Genomic DNA, 15,253 nt, shown 5'->3' on the forward strand with positions numbered 1-15,253 from the left:
AACAGCCCTTCAGGAGAATTAATATCTCCTGAGAAACATACAAACATATATTACAATACATAAAAAGAAAAAATAATAAAATCTCAGTTAAAACATTTACAGGTCGAGGTCAGAGCACTTACTAGTAATTTTTTAAACGCACATACTGGAATATTTGTCTCTAGTTTCAATGTTTCATGTTTTTTTTAAATTATGTTATCATGTTTTTATTGTGTTTTATTGCACTGTATTTTTTGGTTATTTTTTAACCTAATCAAAATAACCCAACTGCAGTTTGATTGAGATTAATTGGAATGCACAATGAAAAAACTAGATTTTTGAAAATTGTTAAAAATGGAGTTATCTGAACTCTTCGTATGTTTATAGAAATATGTCAACAATCACCTATCCCAACTGTACCTGACTCTGCAGTCTGGCATGGCTGCCTCGTCATTGCCAAGGTTTTTGGCATCAGCACGACATCAGAGTAAGTTTGGCCACATTCGGACACATTTCTAACCAGCGGGCATCTCGTGGAGAATACAGCTATAGATGTCAGAGGCTGGCACGGAGACCTGGAGGGCAAAGCATCCATGATACCGCAGCAAAGGCCAGTCGATTTTCCTTCTGTCAGTTTTCATCGACTCGTGTTGCTGCTGTGAAACAAAGGTTGTTGCACTGGGTGAGGGATGTAATTTCTATCGCTCATTTCGCCTCCTAGTATTTCAGCTCACTACTTACTACTGTCTAAGTGTGCGTCTTTGGAGGACAGCTGTCTGATTTGATTCACTTTTGTCAGATTTTATACTGCGGACATGGATCTGACTCCTGGCTCCCTCCTAAATGAACAGGTGTCAGTTCATATTCCTCTATTTACCAGTAGTCTGGTGCTGTGGTGTAGTGTTCCCATTGCGCTAGCTACTGAAACAGCGTCTAATGAAGGGCTGTGACAGAACGCAGCATCTCGTTCCCTACTCAGGGTTACCCTCGGAAAACAAGGCAAAATTATGCATCAAGCCAATTAAAGCAACAAAAAAGAACAAAATGGATAGATTTCTTTTATCTTTTATTGTATGACTAATGAAGATAATCAAATTCTACAGGGCCATAACATTTAAGAAAGCAAACCTTTACAAAGACGATTTCCCAGTGTACAGTACAGAATAAATCATACTTTGCCTCTGGACTTGTGCACATTGCTGTTTGTGTCTATGACCGTTTATGCACATGTTCATCCTTCGAGTTAGTAGTTACTTCAACTTTTGCCAAGCACAAATGTAGTTTTTTTTTTAATTACAGTGTGTGTTGGATTACTTCAGTACATTGCAAAATCAAAAATTAAACCACTTTCACAATCTGGTATGCATATGAAATGCTATAATCTCCCATAAAACAAATAAAGTAAAATTACAAGTTTTTAATCCATAGCACAGGTCATCAAAAATATATATTATTAGATGCAACAAAACAATCTAAATATATCTATTATTTGTGGTGTAAATAATATAATACACTAACTGAAAGAATCTTTTCAATCTATCTTTTTTTAAATTTTTTTATTGCCACATTACCCTGTCTTTAAAATGGATTATTCCAGATCTGAACCACCCGTTCCTTACAAGTTTTCAGAATGACAAACAGTCCCACAGCTAAATAGGGTGAACAGTTCGTAAATGACTTTTTACAATATATATTGGAAACGATAGTGAGGAGGAGTGAGAGAGAAGCTAATTAATATGGTTCAGAGCTATCCTTGCATAGCACAAAGCTGACTACATAAATATTAAATATGCCTATAATGTGCAAAATGCATAACAAGAGGTTGGTACAAATAAAATGTTGCATCTTTAGAACAAGTATCATCATGGAAAATGTGTGTGTGTGCATATATATATATATATATATATATATATATATATATAGCATCAATGAACTCATAATTTTACCGCATTCACAAAAGTCTGGCTCCAAAGGAATCCACAACTGTGCATTTGCATACTGTTTCACACATATCCCAGAGTAAATTCCCAGAATAATTTCAGTCTCTGCTCAATCTGGCACAAACTCAGCAAACTCTAGATACCGTCAAAAGGTCTTTGTGAAGAAATAAAGAAGAAATAAAGAGGGGTAACATGACATTTATCTGCATCACACAGTCCAGATAATGCGACAGAAAGTTCCTGATCCAGTGGCATACCCCAAAAACATCCGTTTCACAATTTTGTGTATGTATTCATTATTTAAAAAAAAAAAAAAGTGCATTTTAAACACAAAGTAACAAATCGACAAAACAGAAGGGTACTGCAAACTTATAAGAGCTTCTTATTTCAGGCATTCATAAACATACCAAGAAGAGCAACTCAAATTGATCAGAATGGTGTGCCTTTTATCACTTCCGTCACAAAAAAGCCCTTACTAACCTATATTGCTACATCAAAGTAAAGTATGATAATGTGAAAGTTCCTCATTTAAGAGAACTTTTTTTTTTTTTTTCTCTCAGTCCAAAAATAGAGAGGATACTCTTTATAAGTTTGGTTTCTTTTCAATAGGTGCTTGAGGAGCAACTGACATGCCACAAACATAAAAAAATTTGGCATTGTTATAGCACTACAAGACATATTTATATGTAGAACAGTGTATTCACATACATGGCTAATCGCTAGACATGTCTTCTTTTAGTTTTCATTAACGAGCAGTGACAAACATGTCTGTAATGGAATATATGTTCACTATGGCATGTGTGACAAAAGGCAGTGTGGCTGATACTTTCTTCAGTGATGTTTTTGAAAGGTTGCCCATATCTAATTCAAAGAAACAAGGAGAGCACCTTCTAAGAAAGTGCCCTCTTAACTTGCAAATATATACAAGGCACTACTCTTGATTCGCTCTGACTTGTTCACTTTTAAGTGATGCTAGCGAGTAGCAGCACAGAAGTGATAACCCTAGTGCCATCATTTTTATATCTCGTGTGCGCCCGCCACAATTTCTCTTTCAAAAAGCATCTACCAAAATAAATAAAGAGTATTTTAATGCTAAATATAAAATTGCATTCCAACACCAAGACAGACGTTTACATTCTTTCTACTGTAAGTATCTACTTTAGTCCCTCCTTAAAAACTCTTTATACTAGTTTTCACTTATATCGGCACACACATACTCATCAAAAGGTAAATCAAAACTATTGTCTAGTGGGTCTAGAAAAAAAAAAAAACATAAATAAAAATAAAATAAATATTCATATACCCGAATTTCCTTGATGATCTGCACAAATCGAAACAATGCACTCTTTCTCTGTCAAGCACTGAGTTTGTACCTTGTAGTTACATTTAGCAAAGCTCAAAATTAATATTGACATCTCTAAGATTTTATAATATTTACATGAAAACAAAATAAATAGTATGCTTTGTGATATACACATTAATCTTTTCTCTACGCTTTTTATATCCATGAGTAAATGATTGTTTTTTTACCCCCGCTGAGACATGTTTTATTGCTGTTAATGGAATCCTAGTAGAATATAAGGTCAAATAACAGAAGATCCAGAACACAGGCTAAAGAGAAAAAACAGAGGAACACATGACCGTTTAAATCAAGCTGTTAACTGGGTATAGAAAGCTTCACCCATGCAAACCTATTCCATGTACATTGCTAATGTAATGCAAAAACATATTTTATGTTAAAAGAATCTTAAAAGAACAGTTCACCCGTTTTTTTTTTTTTTTTTTTTTAATTTCATCCTCATGTTGTTTTAAACCTGTCTGCTGTTTTTGTCTGTTTTTTCTTCTGAAACACAAAAGTAGAACATTCTTCAGAATGTTTACACATACAATAACACAATCAGCACATATGTCCAAAAACAAAAAAGACAATGAAAGCGCCATAGAAAACTGCATACAACACCTATATTTCTATGTGGTAGCATCAAGTGAGGAACACATCAGAAGACTCAGAATAAAGTGTGTGATTTGCATGGACTACTTTTACTTTTACGCTGCGTGTTGTTGTTGACAGGTCGCTAAACTGCCATTATAACAAAAAAAGCAAAGTGTCTCCTTTTGTGTTCAACAAGAGCATACAGGATTGGAACAACACGAGGGAGAGTATTTAATGAAATAATATTTTTTTTGTTTTGTTTTTGGGTTAACTATTCTCTAAGGAAGGGAGTTTTAAACTATAATTCTATGTGCATTTGCAGAATAGCTTTTTCTCAGGTCTGATATACTGTGTCTGTTTGTTTATATAGTATGAGTTTCCTTCCAGTGCAGTGGTTTGTACATAATACAGTCCCTCTCTTTATCATATAGGAAGATACAGTATGTTACATATGTCGACACAAACTTGAAAGTGGGAGCGTGACTATCATTGAAACAAACTGTTTCGTTTCACTTTTTTGTTAGTGTTTAGAAACATAAGAAAGAAAAGAAAGAAAAAAAAAGAAAACCCGAGGAGATAGAATTAGTGTGGTTGCAGGGCGCCCTGTAATTTGGGTTTTTTATTCAAGTAAGTTGCCCAATACACCAAGTTAAAGGTTCCGAAGAGCAGCGGGAAGGCTATTCTGGCGATCCTGTCGATCTTGCTCACGCTGTTGAAGGTCTTCTTGGCCTCGGGAGCTTTGGGTTTTGGCTCTTCCTTGGGCTCGGTTGGCGGAGGGGGGGCACTTTTAGCAATAGTTGCCAAACCAGGGTCTCTGGCAATATTCGGAGCAAACGTCGTCGCTGTCGCGGCCGTGTAGGTGTTGTTCTTTTTCAGCAATGACTCCTTCTTCTTCTTTTGCTGTAAAGGAGGTCAACGGGAAATATGCCATCAGCTCTTACTATTGCGGATATTGCTGATACCTAACTATAGCATCATTGAGCATCATTTCTTCATAAAATGTGCTACAAATGAATAAAGGACTACATACAGATACTATATCTTTTAATACTATAATGATCTTATATTTTAATGAAAACAACTACTGTGCATGATCTTCTCATATTTATACGGCTTTGACCAGTGGATGTCGCTAGTGTATTTATTAATTATTAGAAGAAAATGTCTCATTACTATGAAAAACTCAATCATTATGAGATACTAAGTCATTATGAGAAATTATGTGAAAACGTCCAATTTTTACAAGATACTAAATTATGATACACTTCTTTGTTATATATTTAAAAAACAATATTACATTAATTCACAATTGTGAGAAACCTTACTGTATATGAGATGTCGAGTCAGAATTATGGTAAAGTTTGTCATTATCACTGTAATAGTAAGTCATTACAATTCATAGTCATTATGATGAGGTGCTAGATCATAATAATATATAATTAATAATAATTGTCTCTAAATTTCACAACATTTAATTGTAATTATGAGAAAGTTTCTCATTATTATGAAATACAAAGTCAAATTTATGAAAACATTACCTATTATTATAATAAACTGTATTAATAATAAACCGTACTACACTGTAAAAAAATAAAATAAAAAAAGTTGATCCAACTTAAAATTTTAAGGCAACCAGCTTCAGCAGATTTTCGAGTTTTCTCAAGTTTATACAACAAAAATTTGAGAATCTCCCACAAAAATAAGTTGAGCAAACAAAAAAATCTGCTGAAGCTGGTTGCCTTAAAATTTTAAGTTGGCTCAACTTTTTTTTTGTTTTTTTTGTTTACAGTGTATTGCGAGTATTGTTGATACCTAACTATAGCGTCACTGAGATTCTGCTTCGTATATTTATTCCCCCGATTCTCCGTCAAGATCCTCCTGTGGGGTTTTATAATAGTGAAATAATTTTATATTTAGTGAAATAAGGTCTGTGGTAAACATAACTTGATACTTGGAAGTTTTGTTGTATAATGTAAACTGCACACACAATCTTATGCAGGTACTTTTTACAAACATAAGCTTTTAGAAATGAACAAACTGCTTTAAAATGAGTGTTTTCAGTGTGGGTGTATCATCGTGTAGAGCAAAACATCCAAGTGTTGTTAAATGATATTTAGCAGAGACCTTATTTTGCTCATAAATTGAAAAACCCCATTATAAAAACCCATAGGAAAATCTTGAGGGAACCCATGGCAAATTAATTTTCCAAGTTTTGACGTCACGGCTGCAGCACTCTATTATTGTACACTATATTCCAGGTATTCTGAAGTCACACAGTGATTTTATGTGAAGAACGGATAACATTTTTTGTCAGTACTTGCTGGAAACTGTCCCTTCTTTGGATTTATATGATTTTTAATAAGGATTTATAATGTTTAAAAGTTACGCTGTACATAAAACCATGATCCGCAATTACAAAAACAGTCTTCTTTTTAGCGTTTTATTTTACATCGATCACCAGTAGGACAAAACACAAACGTTTTGGCTCAAAGGCCTTCATTGGTGTGTGTTACGTTGCAATTAGTCTTGAGATGCGTAAGAAACAAATGCTGTATGTTTGGGGTTAGTTACTGCTTTTAAACCTGATGCAACCAAAGATGTCTATAATGTCTGAACAAAGCAATAAATGAGAAACTTTCATGCAACAAACAACTATCACATCATAATTACTTAGTTTCTAATAAAAAAGAGAGAAAATGTCTTTCTATAATGACTTTATATATTGTATATTTTATATACTCATTTTTCTTCAATTTAATTAGTTACTTCTGATGTAATTGCATTAAATACTGTATAGACTTTAGAACAATTCTGTATTAAACAACAGTGGATTTAACATAAATTAACATCTAATGTTAAAATGTATGTTTTTAATGTAACCTTCTCCCTTCGAATACTTTGGTGAGTTCAAGAATAATCTATGCAGTTTTAATATATTTTTTTAATATTATCTTATTTTATCGTATCTTAATTTGAAAGAATCAAAAGAGCAGTTTCATGTCTATCCTTGTTGTGCTCAACTGGTCGAGGTTTATATGGGATTTAGAAAGTAATTACTAATAAGTAATGCAATACTTATTAAAGAGTACAGTAATCTAATTACTCTGTTAAAGATGTAATTAATAACTAGTAATTAATTACTTTTTTTGCGTAACTTACCCAACACTGCTCATAACTAGATGAAAATGTTTGTTAAGACAAACTCTGAGAAAGTCTAAAGCAGTTTTAAAAGCTTAGTTTCAAGGTTACCTTAACATACTATACAGTTTATCAGAAATAAGAAAAAACCCCAGATAGATAGATAGATAGATAGATAGATAGATTAATTTCTTCATAAAATGCGCTACAAATGAATAAAAGACTGTATACAGATGAAATATCTTTAATGCTATAATGATATTATAGATTATATTTTAATGAAAACGTACTCAGTTACTTACGTAACCTCGGTTCCCTGAGATACGGAAACGAGTACTGCTTCGCTAGACGCTAATGGGGAAAACTCCTTTTTCTCCGAGGACTGAAGACTTTTTCAATCACGCAGTGTAACTGCATGGCCATTGGTTCGTGCAGTGTATTAAAAACGAACCAATGGCTCAGCAGCAGTGCTGTACGAGCCTATGGCGTTGAAGAACGCCAGCGCCCACCAGAATGGGCGGGGCCATCTGGCTATACAAGCGGGAATTTCGCCATAGGATCTCAGGTAAATTCGACTGAAGCGACGACACTGAGTCGTGCAGCATCATGGCACGGCAATGTATGCAGTACTCGTTCCAGTATCTCAGGGAACCGAGGTTACGTAAGTAACTGAGTATGTTCCCTTTCGATACTTCATCCGTACTGCGTCGCTAGACGCTAATGGGGAACCAATTCAATCCCGCCGTGCCATGTAAGAGGAATGACTGATATAAACTGGCCTTGAGCGATAAGGACTCAGAGGGACCAATTATATGCAGGGTGAGCCCTGCAGGAAGCAAGAGGGATGAATGCATAGAGGTCAGCCCAGCTTTGGATAATCGTTCCAAGGGTCTAATGTACAGACTCAGCACTATTATTAGGGCCAAGAGTGTTCTTGAAGAAACAGGAAAATCCTGAGAGTCCGACCACCTAGTTAGGCGTGTGCGCCTTAAGCAGATAAAATCCGGGCCTGTAAGGCCGGAACATCTAAGCTATAGAACCTGGCAAAGGTGGACGGCGAGGCCCAGCTGGCCGCCGCACAGATGTCTGCTATGGACACATCACTAGACCACGCCCAAGAAGAGGCGACGCCTCCAGTGGAATGGGCTCTCACTCCCACAGGGCTCTGAAAACCCAGGGAGGAGTAGGCTAGTGGGATAGCGTCTACCAACCATCGAGAGATACTCTGCTTTGTGACCGGAGACCCCTTGGTGCGGCTACCAAAACATATGAAGAGCTGTTCCGACTGCCTGAAAGGGGCGGAACACTTGATGTAAATTCTCAGTGCCCTGACTGGGCAGAGAAGGTTAAACTCCTGGTCCTTTCCAGAAGGAGGGAGCGCAGAGAGAGTAATAACCTAAGCTCTAAAAGGGGTGTAGAGCACCTTAGGGACATACCTTTGTCTTGGCTTTAGGATGACCTTGGAGTCGTTAGGCCCAAACTCAAGACATGCAGGTTTATCGAAAGTTTATCGAAAGAGCCTGCAAGTCGCCCACTTGCTTAACCGATGCTAGTGTTAGTAGCAGCGCGGTCTTCAGCAAAAGTGCTTTTAAGGTTGCAGACTGAAGTGGCTCAAAGGGGGAGCCCTTGAGGGTTCTCAGGACCATGGGCAGATCCCATGTAGGGACCGTGAGAGGTCGGGGCGGATGTAGCCTCCTGGATCCTCTCAGGAAACGAACAACTAGGTTGTTTCGGCCCACCGACTGTCTGGCTATAGGAGCGTAAGAAGCTGCTATAGCTGCCACATACACCTTGAGCGCAGAGGGGAACGTCCCTTATCCAACAGCTCCTGCAAGTAGATGATACGTGGTCCTTGCCACACCAGGCAGAAAAGACAGACCACTTAAGAAGCTCTAGCCTGTGCGATCATATTTAGGACATTCTCGGGGAGATCTACCGATTCCTGTCGAGAGCCCACACATGTAGAGCCCACAGTTCAGGCTGAGGGTGCCAAATCGTTTTGTTCGCCTGAGAGAGGAGATCCCGCCTCAGGGGAATGGGCCACCGGGCTGCTATAAGCAGCTAAGACAGCTCTGAGAGCCAGAGATGGTTTCTCCAGAGCGGGGCCACTAATAGCACTCTGTGTCTGTGTTCCCTGGGTCGCCTGATTACCTGGGGGATCAGAACGATTGGGGGAAGGCGTATAAGAGGAGGTTGGGCCATTTGTGGGCCAACGCATCCTTGCTCTTCGAAAAATAAGTTCGGCAGTGAGAGTTGTCTTTTGAGGCAAAGAGGTCGACCTCTGCCTTGTCAAAGATCTCCTAGATTTTCTGAACCGTTTGCGGGTGGAGCATCCACTCGTCTGAGGGGACGTTGCTCCGAGATAGCATGTCTGCTCCCTGGTTCAGCACGCCAGGCTCGTGTGCTGCCCTTAATGAATGTAGGTTGAAATTTGCCCACTCCAAGAGGCGCCTTAAAAGGCGTTTCGAGGTGAGCCCACCTTGGCAATTTATATAGGCCACCACCGTCATGCTGTCTGAGCGGACTAGCACGTGGTGTCCCTTCAGGTCCAGCAGGAAGGTTTGAAGCACTCGACATACTGCAATCATTTTGAGGGAGTTGATGTGTAGCCGACCTTCTGCTATCGACAAGGAGCCGAAGGTCGGATTGCCCTCGCACAGAGCTCCCCAACCTGTGTTGGAAGCATCTGTCGAGACAACATTCTTTCTGTAGACCATTCCCATCATCACGCCTTGTCTGAACCATTGCGGGTTCTTCCAGGGGGCCAGGGCTCCAACGCAGGATTGGCTCACCCTGACGTGGATGCGTCCATGATGCCACGTACTGGAGTAGCAGAGGCCATGAGGCCCAGCATCTTTTGAAGCACTTTGAGAGGGTATAAGACTCCGACTTTGAATCATGCCGTGAGCTGTTGTATAGCCAGTGCATGGTCTGGCGCGACTGCTGCCCTCATATGGACTGAGTCGAAAACTGCTCCCAGGAATGAAGTTTGTTGACTGGGGGACAGTGAGCTCTTGGCAAAATTGATCCTGAGTCCCAAGCGCTCCAAGTGGCTGAGGAGGAAGGACCTGTGGGCTAACAGCTCTGCCTCTGACTGTGCCAGAATGAGCTAGTCATCAAGGTAATTCAGGATATGGACTCCCATCCGTCTTAGAGGGGAGAGAGAGTCCATGCAGTTCGTAAAAGTGCGGGAAGCCAGGGATAGCCCAAAGGGCAGGACCGTGTATTGATAAGCCACTCCTTCGAAGGCGAATCTCAAGAATCGTCTGTGATGGGGGACTATCTGGATATGATCCTTCAGATCCAGCGAAAAGAACCAGTCCCCTGGGCGAATTTGCGAGAGGATCTGCTTCAGAGTAGTCATTCTGAACGGCCGTTTCATGAGGGCGCGGTTCAGTAGTCTTATATCGAGGATGAGCCAAAGGCCGCCATCCTTCTTGGGGACGAGAAAGTAATGGCTGTAGAAGCCTGACTCGCTCTGAGCTGGCGGAACTGTCTCTATGGCTCCTTTTGCCAGCAGATTATAATCCCCAGCACCCAATGAGACACTCCGGGGATGGCCTGCCAGGCCTCGGGCCATGTGACAAGGGGTTGGATTAGTTCGGGTGGAGAGCCGCCATGTGGGGACTCGACACTCATGGTGACTGGAAGAGGAAATTTGCTCTCTTTTTGAAAATGTTTGTTTTTTATTTCTCTCGCTATAACAGCGACTGTGCGAGAGTTTGCCCCTTCCTCTTCCCTTCCAGCAGATCAGGAAGACGCCAGAGGCACAGGATCCAAGGTCAGCTTGGGCCGGGGTCCTTGGTGCTTGGCTTCTGTGCAGGCTGAGCGGGCGATGGCGCAGGTTTTGCTGGCTGTGCTGGAGGAGGTCTGGAGCGACTGGTGGCCGTTGCAGAGCTGGATCATTTAGTCAAGAAGTGTCGCATAGCTTGGGACGACTTCTGTGCTGCAGTGAATCTCTCCACAAAGCCCTCGACGGCAGGTCCAAACAGCCCCGCAGAGGAGATCGGAGAGTCGAGGAAGGGGACCTTGTCAGCCTCCTTAATCTCTGTGAGGTTTAGCCATAAGTGGCACTCCAGCATCATTAAGCTACTTCGTAAGCTCATCGTGGACCTCCGGAAAAAACGGAGAGGCTCGCTGACAAGGGGCCTGACAGTGCCCCAGCAGGAACCATTCATCCAGACGGCTACGAGTGGGCTCCTCCGGCGTGGACCACTACAATCCCAACTCTTCGACTGACTTAAAGAGGAAGCGGAAAAGTTCAGCATCCATCCCTTGCTTGGAGTCGGCAAGAGGGGGCAGGGTCAGCAGTAGAGCCCGAAATATCCTCCGTGTCTGATGCTATTAGAGACATGCTGCCATCTAATAACTCATCCTCGACCTCGCCGAACGAGACCATGTCACTCGCATCAGCAGAGGGACACTGGTCTTCGCGCTCGAAGAGAAAGGGAGAAATCACTCTGCTTGGCGGGGGGGAGGCATGCGGGATCTGGGCCGGCGTGAGCTAGCTCTTAATCCTTTTGCCCCACTGTTTTTTCCTGACAGGTCCCTGGGAGGAAGAAAACAGGAGGGCGCGAGGGGAGGATTCGCTCTCTAAAAAGAAAGCGATCCGAGCGCGCAGTTCACGCATGTTCACGCAGTGTGAACAATCCATCTCGCTCAGAGCGGCATCTGCTTGGGGTTTACCCAGGCAGGAAACGCACTCTGATTGGCCGCCACTATCGTGCAGGGCAATCCTGCACGACAATCCTGCACGACATGCAATGACGGCGCAGCATTTGCAACAATGCCGCTGCTCTTTTAGAGAAATTTGCTGAAGCGAGCTCGAGAGCAAGCGGAAGCAGTGACAGGTCGCAGAAGAAAAGGCAGCTTCTATCGGCAGCGAGGCGTTTACACGGTCGCTGAAGGAGAATTGATCTGAGATTCTATGGCTAAATGCCCGCTTATATAGCCAGATGGCCCCGCTCATTTTGGCGGGCTCTGGCGGGCTTCACCACCATAGGCTCGTGCAGCACCGTGCAGCACCGCTGCCAAGCCATTGGTTCGTTTTTAATACACTGCACGAACCAATGGCGTGCAGTTACACTGCGTGATTGAAAAAGTCTTCAGTCCTTGGAGAAAAAGGACTTTTCCCCATTAGTGTCTAGCGACGCAGTGCGAGTGAAGTATCGAAAGGGAACAGCTATTGTGCATGATCACATTTATATGGCTTTGACCAGTGGATGTTGCTAGCGTAATTATTCATTATTAGAAGAAAATGTCTCATTATTATGAACAACTCAATCGTTATGAGACACTAAGTCATTATGAGAGATTTTATCATTATGTGACAACTTTAAATTTTTACAAGATACTAAATTATGATACACTTCTTTGTTATATTAAAAAAAAAAAAAAAAAATATATATATATATATATATATATATATATATAGTAAGTCATTACAATTCATAATCATTATGATCAGATGTTAGATCATAATAATATATAATTCATAATAATTGTTTCTAAATTTCACAACACTTAATTGTAAATAAGATAAAGTTTCTCATTATTATGAAATACAAAGTCATAATTATGCAAACGTTTCCTATTATTATAATAAACTGTATTAAGTTGTTTTATAAGCAATTTTCCTAATATAATATTATAAATGATAATGGCATTAATAATAATAATAAACACTTTCAGTGTATGGTAACTTCAAAAATATCACGAGAGTGAGAAAATTGACAATTTTAATTTTTATGAACAAATCCTTTATTGATCTATGACTAAAACATTTTTTTTTTCTCTTTTATTTGAAAACTGAAATGGCTTTACCTTTTCTGGCACCACACTTTTCCCATCCCAGGCATAACCCCTCTTGGTGAAGTAGTTTACGGTGGCAAACTCAATGAGAGCCGAGAAGACAAAGGCGTAGCAAACGGCGATGAACCAGTCCATGGCTGTGGCATAGGCCACCTTGGGCAGAGAGTTTCTCGCGCTGATACTCAGGGTGGTCATGGTAAGGACAGTGGTCACTCCTGAGGGTGACAAAGCATGAGAAAAGCGCTTGGATTAAACAACTGCATGTCAGGTTTTAATCAATCTGCCAGAAAACAAAACGTTGTCTTCAGAACTGCCTTAACTCCTTATGGCATAGATTCAACAAGGTAACAGAAACATACCTCAGAGATTTGGGTTCATATTTATATGCAACCCAGGCTCGTTGGAAATACGTGCCTCTACATACATTTCTGCAATACTGCTATTACGTAAAGTGAAACGTCCAGTGAGTGGCGCTAAAACTTATATAGGCACGTTTTTCTGTGTTTTTATTATGTTGCTTCAGGTACGTATTGTGGCGGGTTAATAATTCAAGTATCCGAGGAGTGTTGCTAAAAGTCAATGCTCTATTGTGTTGGAAATATCCCCTACACCAAACCCAACCCTAAACCTCCCCGATAGTGTTAACTAGGGATGCACAATATTATCGAACCAATATCGGAGTCGGCCGATAATGGCTTAAAATGTAAATATCGGCATCAGCCTGATATTAAAAAATTATGTCGATATGTCTTGCCAATAACTCACATGTGCTCAGGGTATGCTAGCGAATAGATCACTTCAACAGTGTGGCTCATTCTTGAAGCAAAGTTTTGCCTGAATGATGATCAGATTCACTGTTTTGGATCGCTGATTTTAAACTGAGAATGCAAGTACAGAATGACGCGGTCGGTGTGTGATAGAGTAAACAGTAATAGCAGGTGCAGCGGCAGCAGTGACAGCCTCCCCCGGGTCCTAATGCCCACTTTGAAAGGAGTTTTAATTCCGTAGGGGGCGCTGTTGGCCTACTTCTAATAAGATGAAAGCAAAATACACAAATAATTATTAGACTGTATTTATGATTAAATAAAGCAGTAATTGATGCCATAAAATCATGAAAATGTTTTGATTTAAAGGTCAGAAGCTATAAATGAACATCAACAACAAAAAAAATAAAAAATCACCAACATGACACTTAAATTAACTAATTTTATATATACTGATTTATTCCTTAATGTGTAATATTTTTTAAACACATTATGAGCTCTAAAAGATTTTCAGAATAAAACAACTCTTTTGCTTTAGACCATTTAGGCTACAAATGTTAAATCTTAAAATAAAATGTTCAGGTTACCACTGCATCTTTCTGAAAAAAAAAAAAAAAAAAAAATGCAGCAATTGAATATAGTTTATTTATAGTTATTTTCAAATCTTCAACGTCATTATAAAATAACTTCATTATTGTTTATTTAATTCTAACAAAGTTATTGTTAAAAACTAACCACAATTAAAAATAATTTGCTCATAATTTCTGCACAGGAGAGACTTGATGTTGTTTCCAAACAAAAGTTAATAAGATCGGTATCGGCATCAGCTATCGGCCAAAATGGGTTGAAAAATATCGGCATATCAGATATCGTAAAAAATCCAATATCGTGCATCCCTAGTGTTAACAAATGCAAAACTGGTATTTGAGCTGTTTTGTCGAACCGTAGTTTCACAGGGTTTGTACCAGAGCTCTTCACCTCTCAAGTGCAACGCCGTATTGCGTGAGCTACCGAGCAAACCTACTGAGTTGGAAAACTCATGAATATGAAGCTGTATATGTGAGGATAACGTTCAAAATTATCAGTTTTCAAATCTCGCAGCATGTTAAAATTGTTGAATTCATAACATAATATTCCTCAAGTAATTATGCAAAAATTAGGCTTTATTAATCGAAACTGTGGACCTGCAAATCATACAGTACTTCGTGTGAAAAGGAATAAAATTTGTTGGAGTTGTACTGCCTCTAGTGTTCATTTCAACTGGACACTGCAGCGATTCGTGTGTATAAGTACGTTTTTTGAGTTTCACAGAAATGAAGGTAGAGGCACGTATTTCCAATGATTCTATGTTGTTTATATGCTGCAGATTTGTCGGCTGCACATATATAATGTGAATCTTGCATTCCTCCACGTCCCAAAGGTGCTCTACTGGACTGAGATCAGCCTGAGCTGTTGATACAAGCCAGGACGGATCCATGCTTTCATGTTTTTTACACCAAATTCTGACCCTAACATCCAAACGATGCAGAAGAAATCGAGACTCATCAAAGCAGGCAATCTTTTTCCAATGGGAAAACGTATTGTGGCCTCTGGCAACAAGTCATTTTCTCCCACAGAAGTGCAATTCACTGGATATTTTCTCTTTTTTGGACCATTCTCTGTAAATCCTAGAAGTGGTTGTGCATTCA

At 39.8% G+C, this 15,253-nt stretch overlaps 1 protein-coding gene across 5 annotated transcripts in view; it reads right to left on the reverse strand.

The window, feature by feature from the left end:
* Nucleotides 1-1,028: 1,028 nt before the first annotated feature.
* gabra1 (gamma-aminobutyric acid type A receptor subunit alpha1) overlaps nt 1,029-15,253 on the reverse strand; it is a 42,678-nt gene continuing 28,453 nt past the window's right edge. For all 5 annotated transcript variants that reach the window (XM_058757837.1, XM_058757834.1, XM_058757833.1 and 2 more), the window contains exons 9-10: nt 12,814-13,016; nt 1,029-4,752 (exon numbers count right to left, since the gene is read on the reverse strand). In XM_058757837.1, coding sequence (XP_058613820.1) covers nt 4,435-4,752; nt 12,814-13,016 — 521 coding nt within the window. In that variant the 3' untranslated portion in view covers nt 1,029-4,434. The remainder of the gene's footprint in view (nt 4,753-12,813; nt 13,017-15,253) is intronic.

Source organism: Onychostoma macrolepis, chromosome 21 (genome assembly GCF_012432095.1).
Source record: "Onychostoma macrolepis isolate SWU-2019 chromosome 21, ASM1243209v1, whole genome shotgun sequence".
NCBI lineage: Eukaryota > Metazoa > Chordata > Actinopteri > Cypriniformes > Cyprinidae > Onychostoma > Onychostoma macrolepis.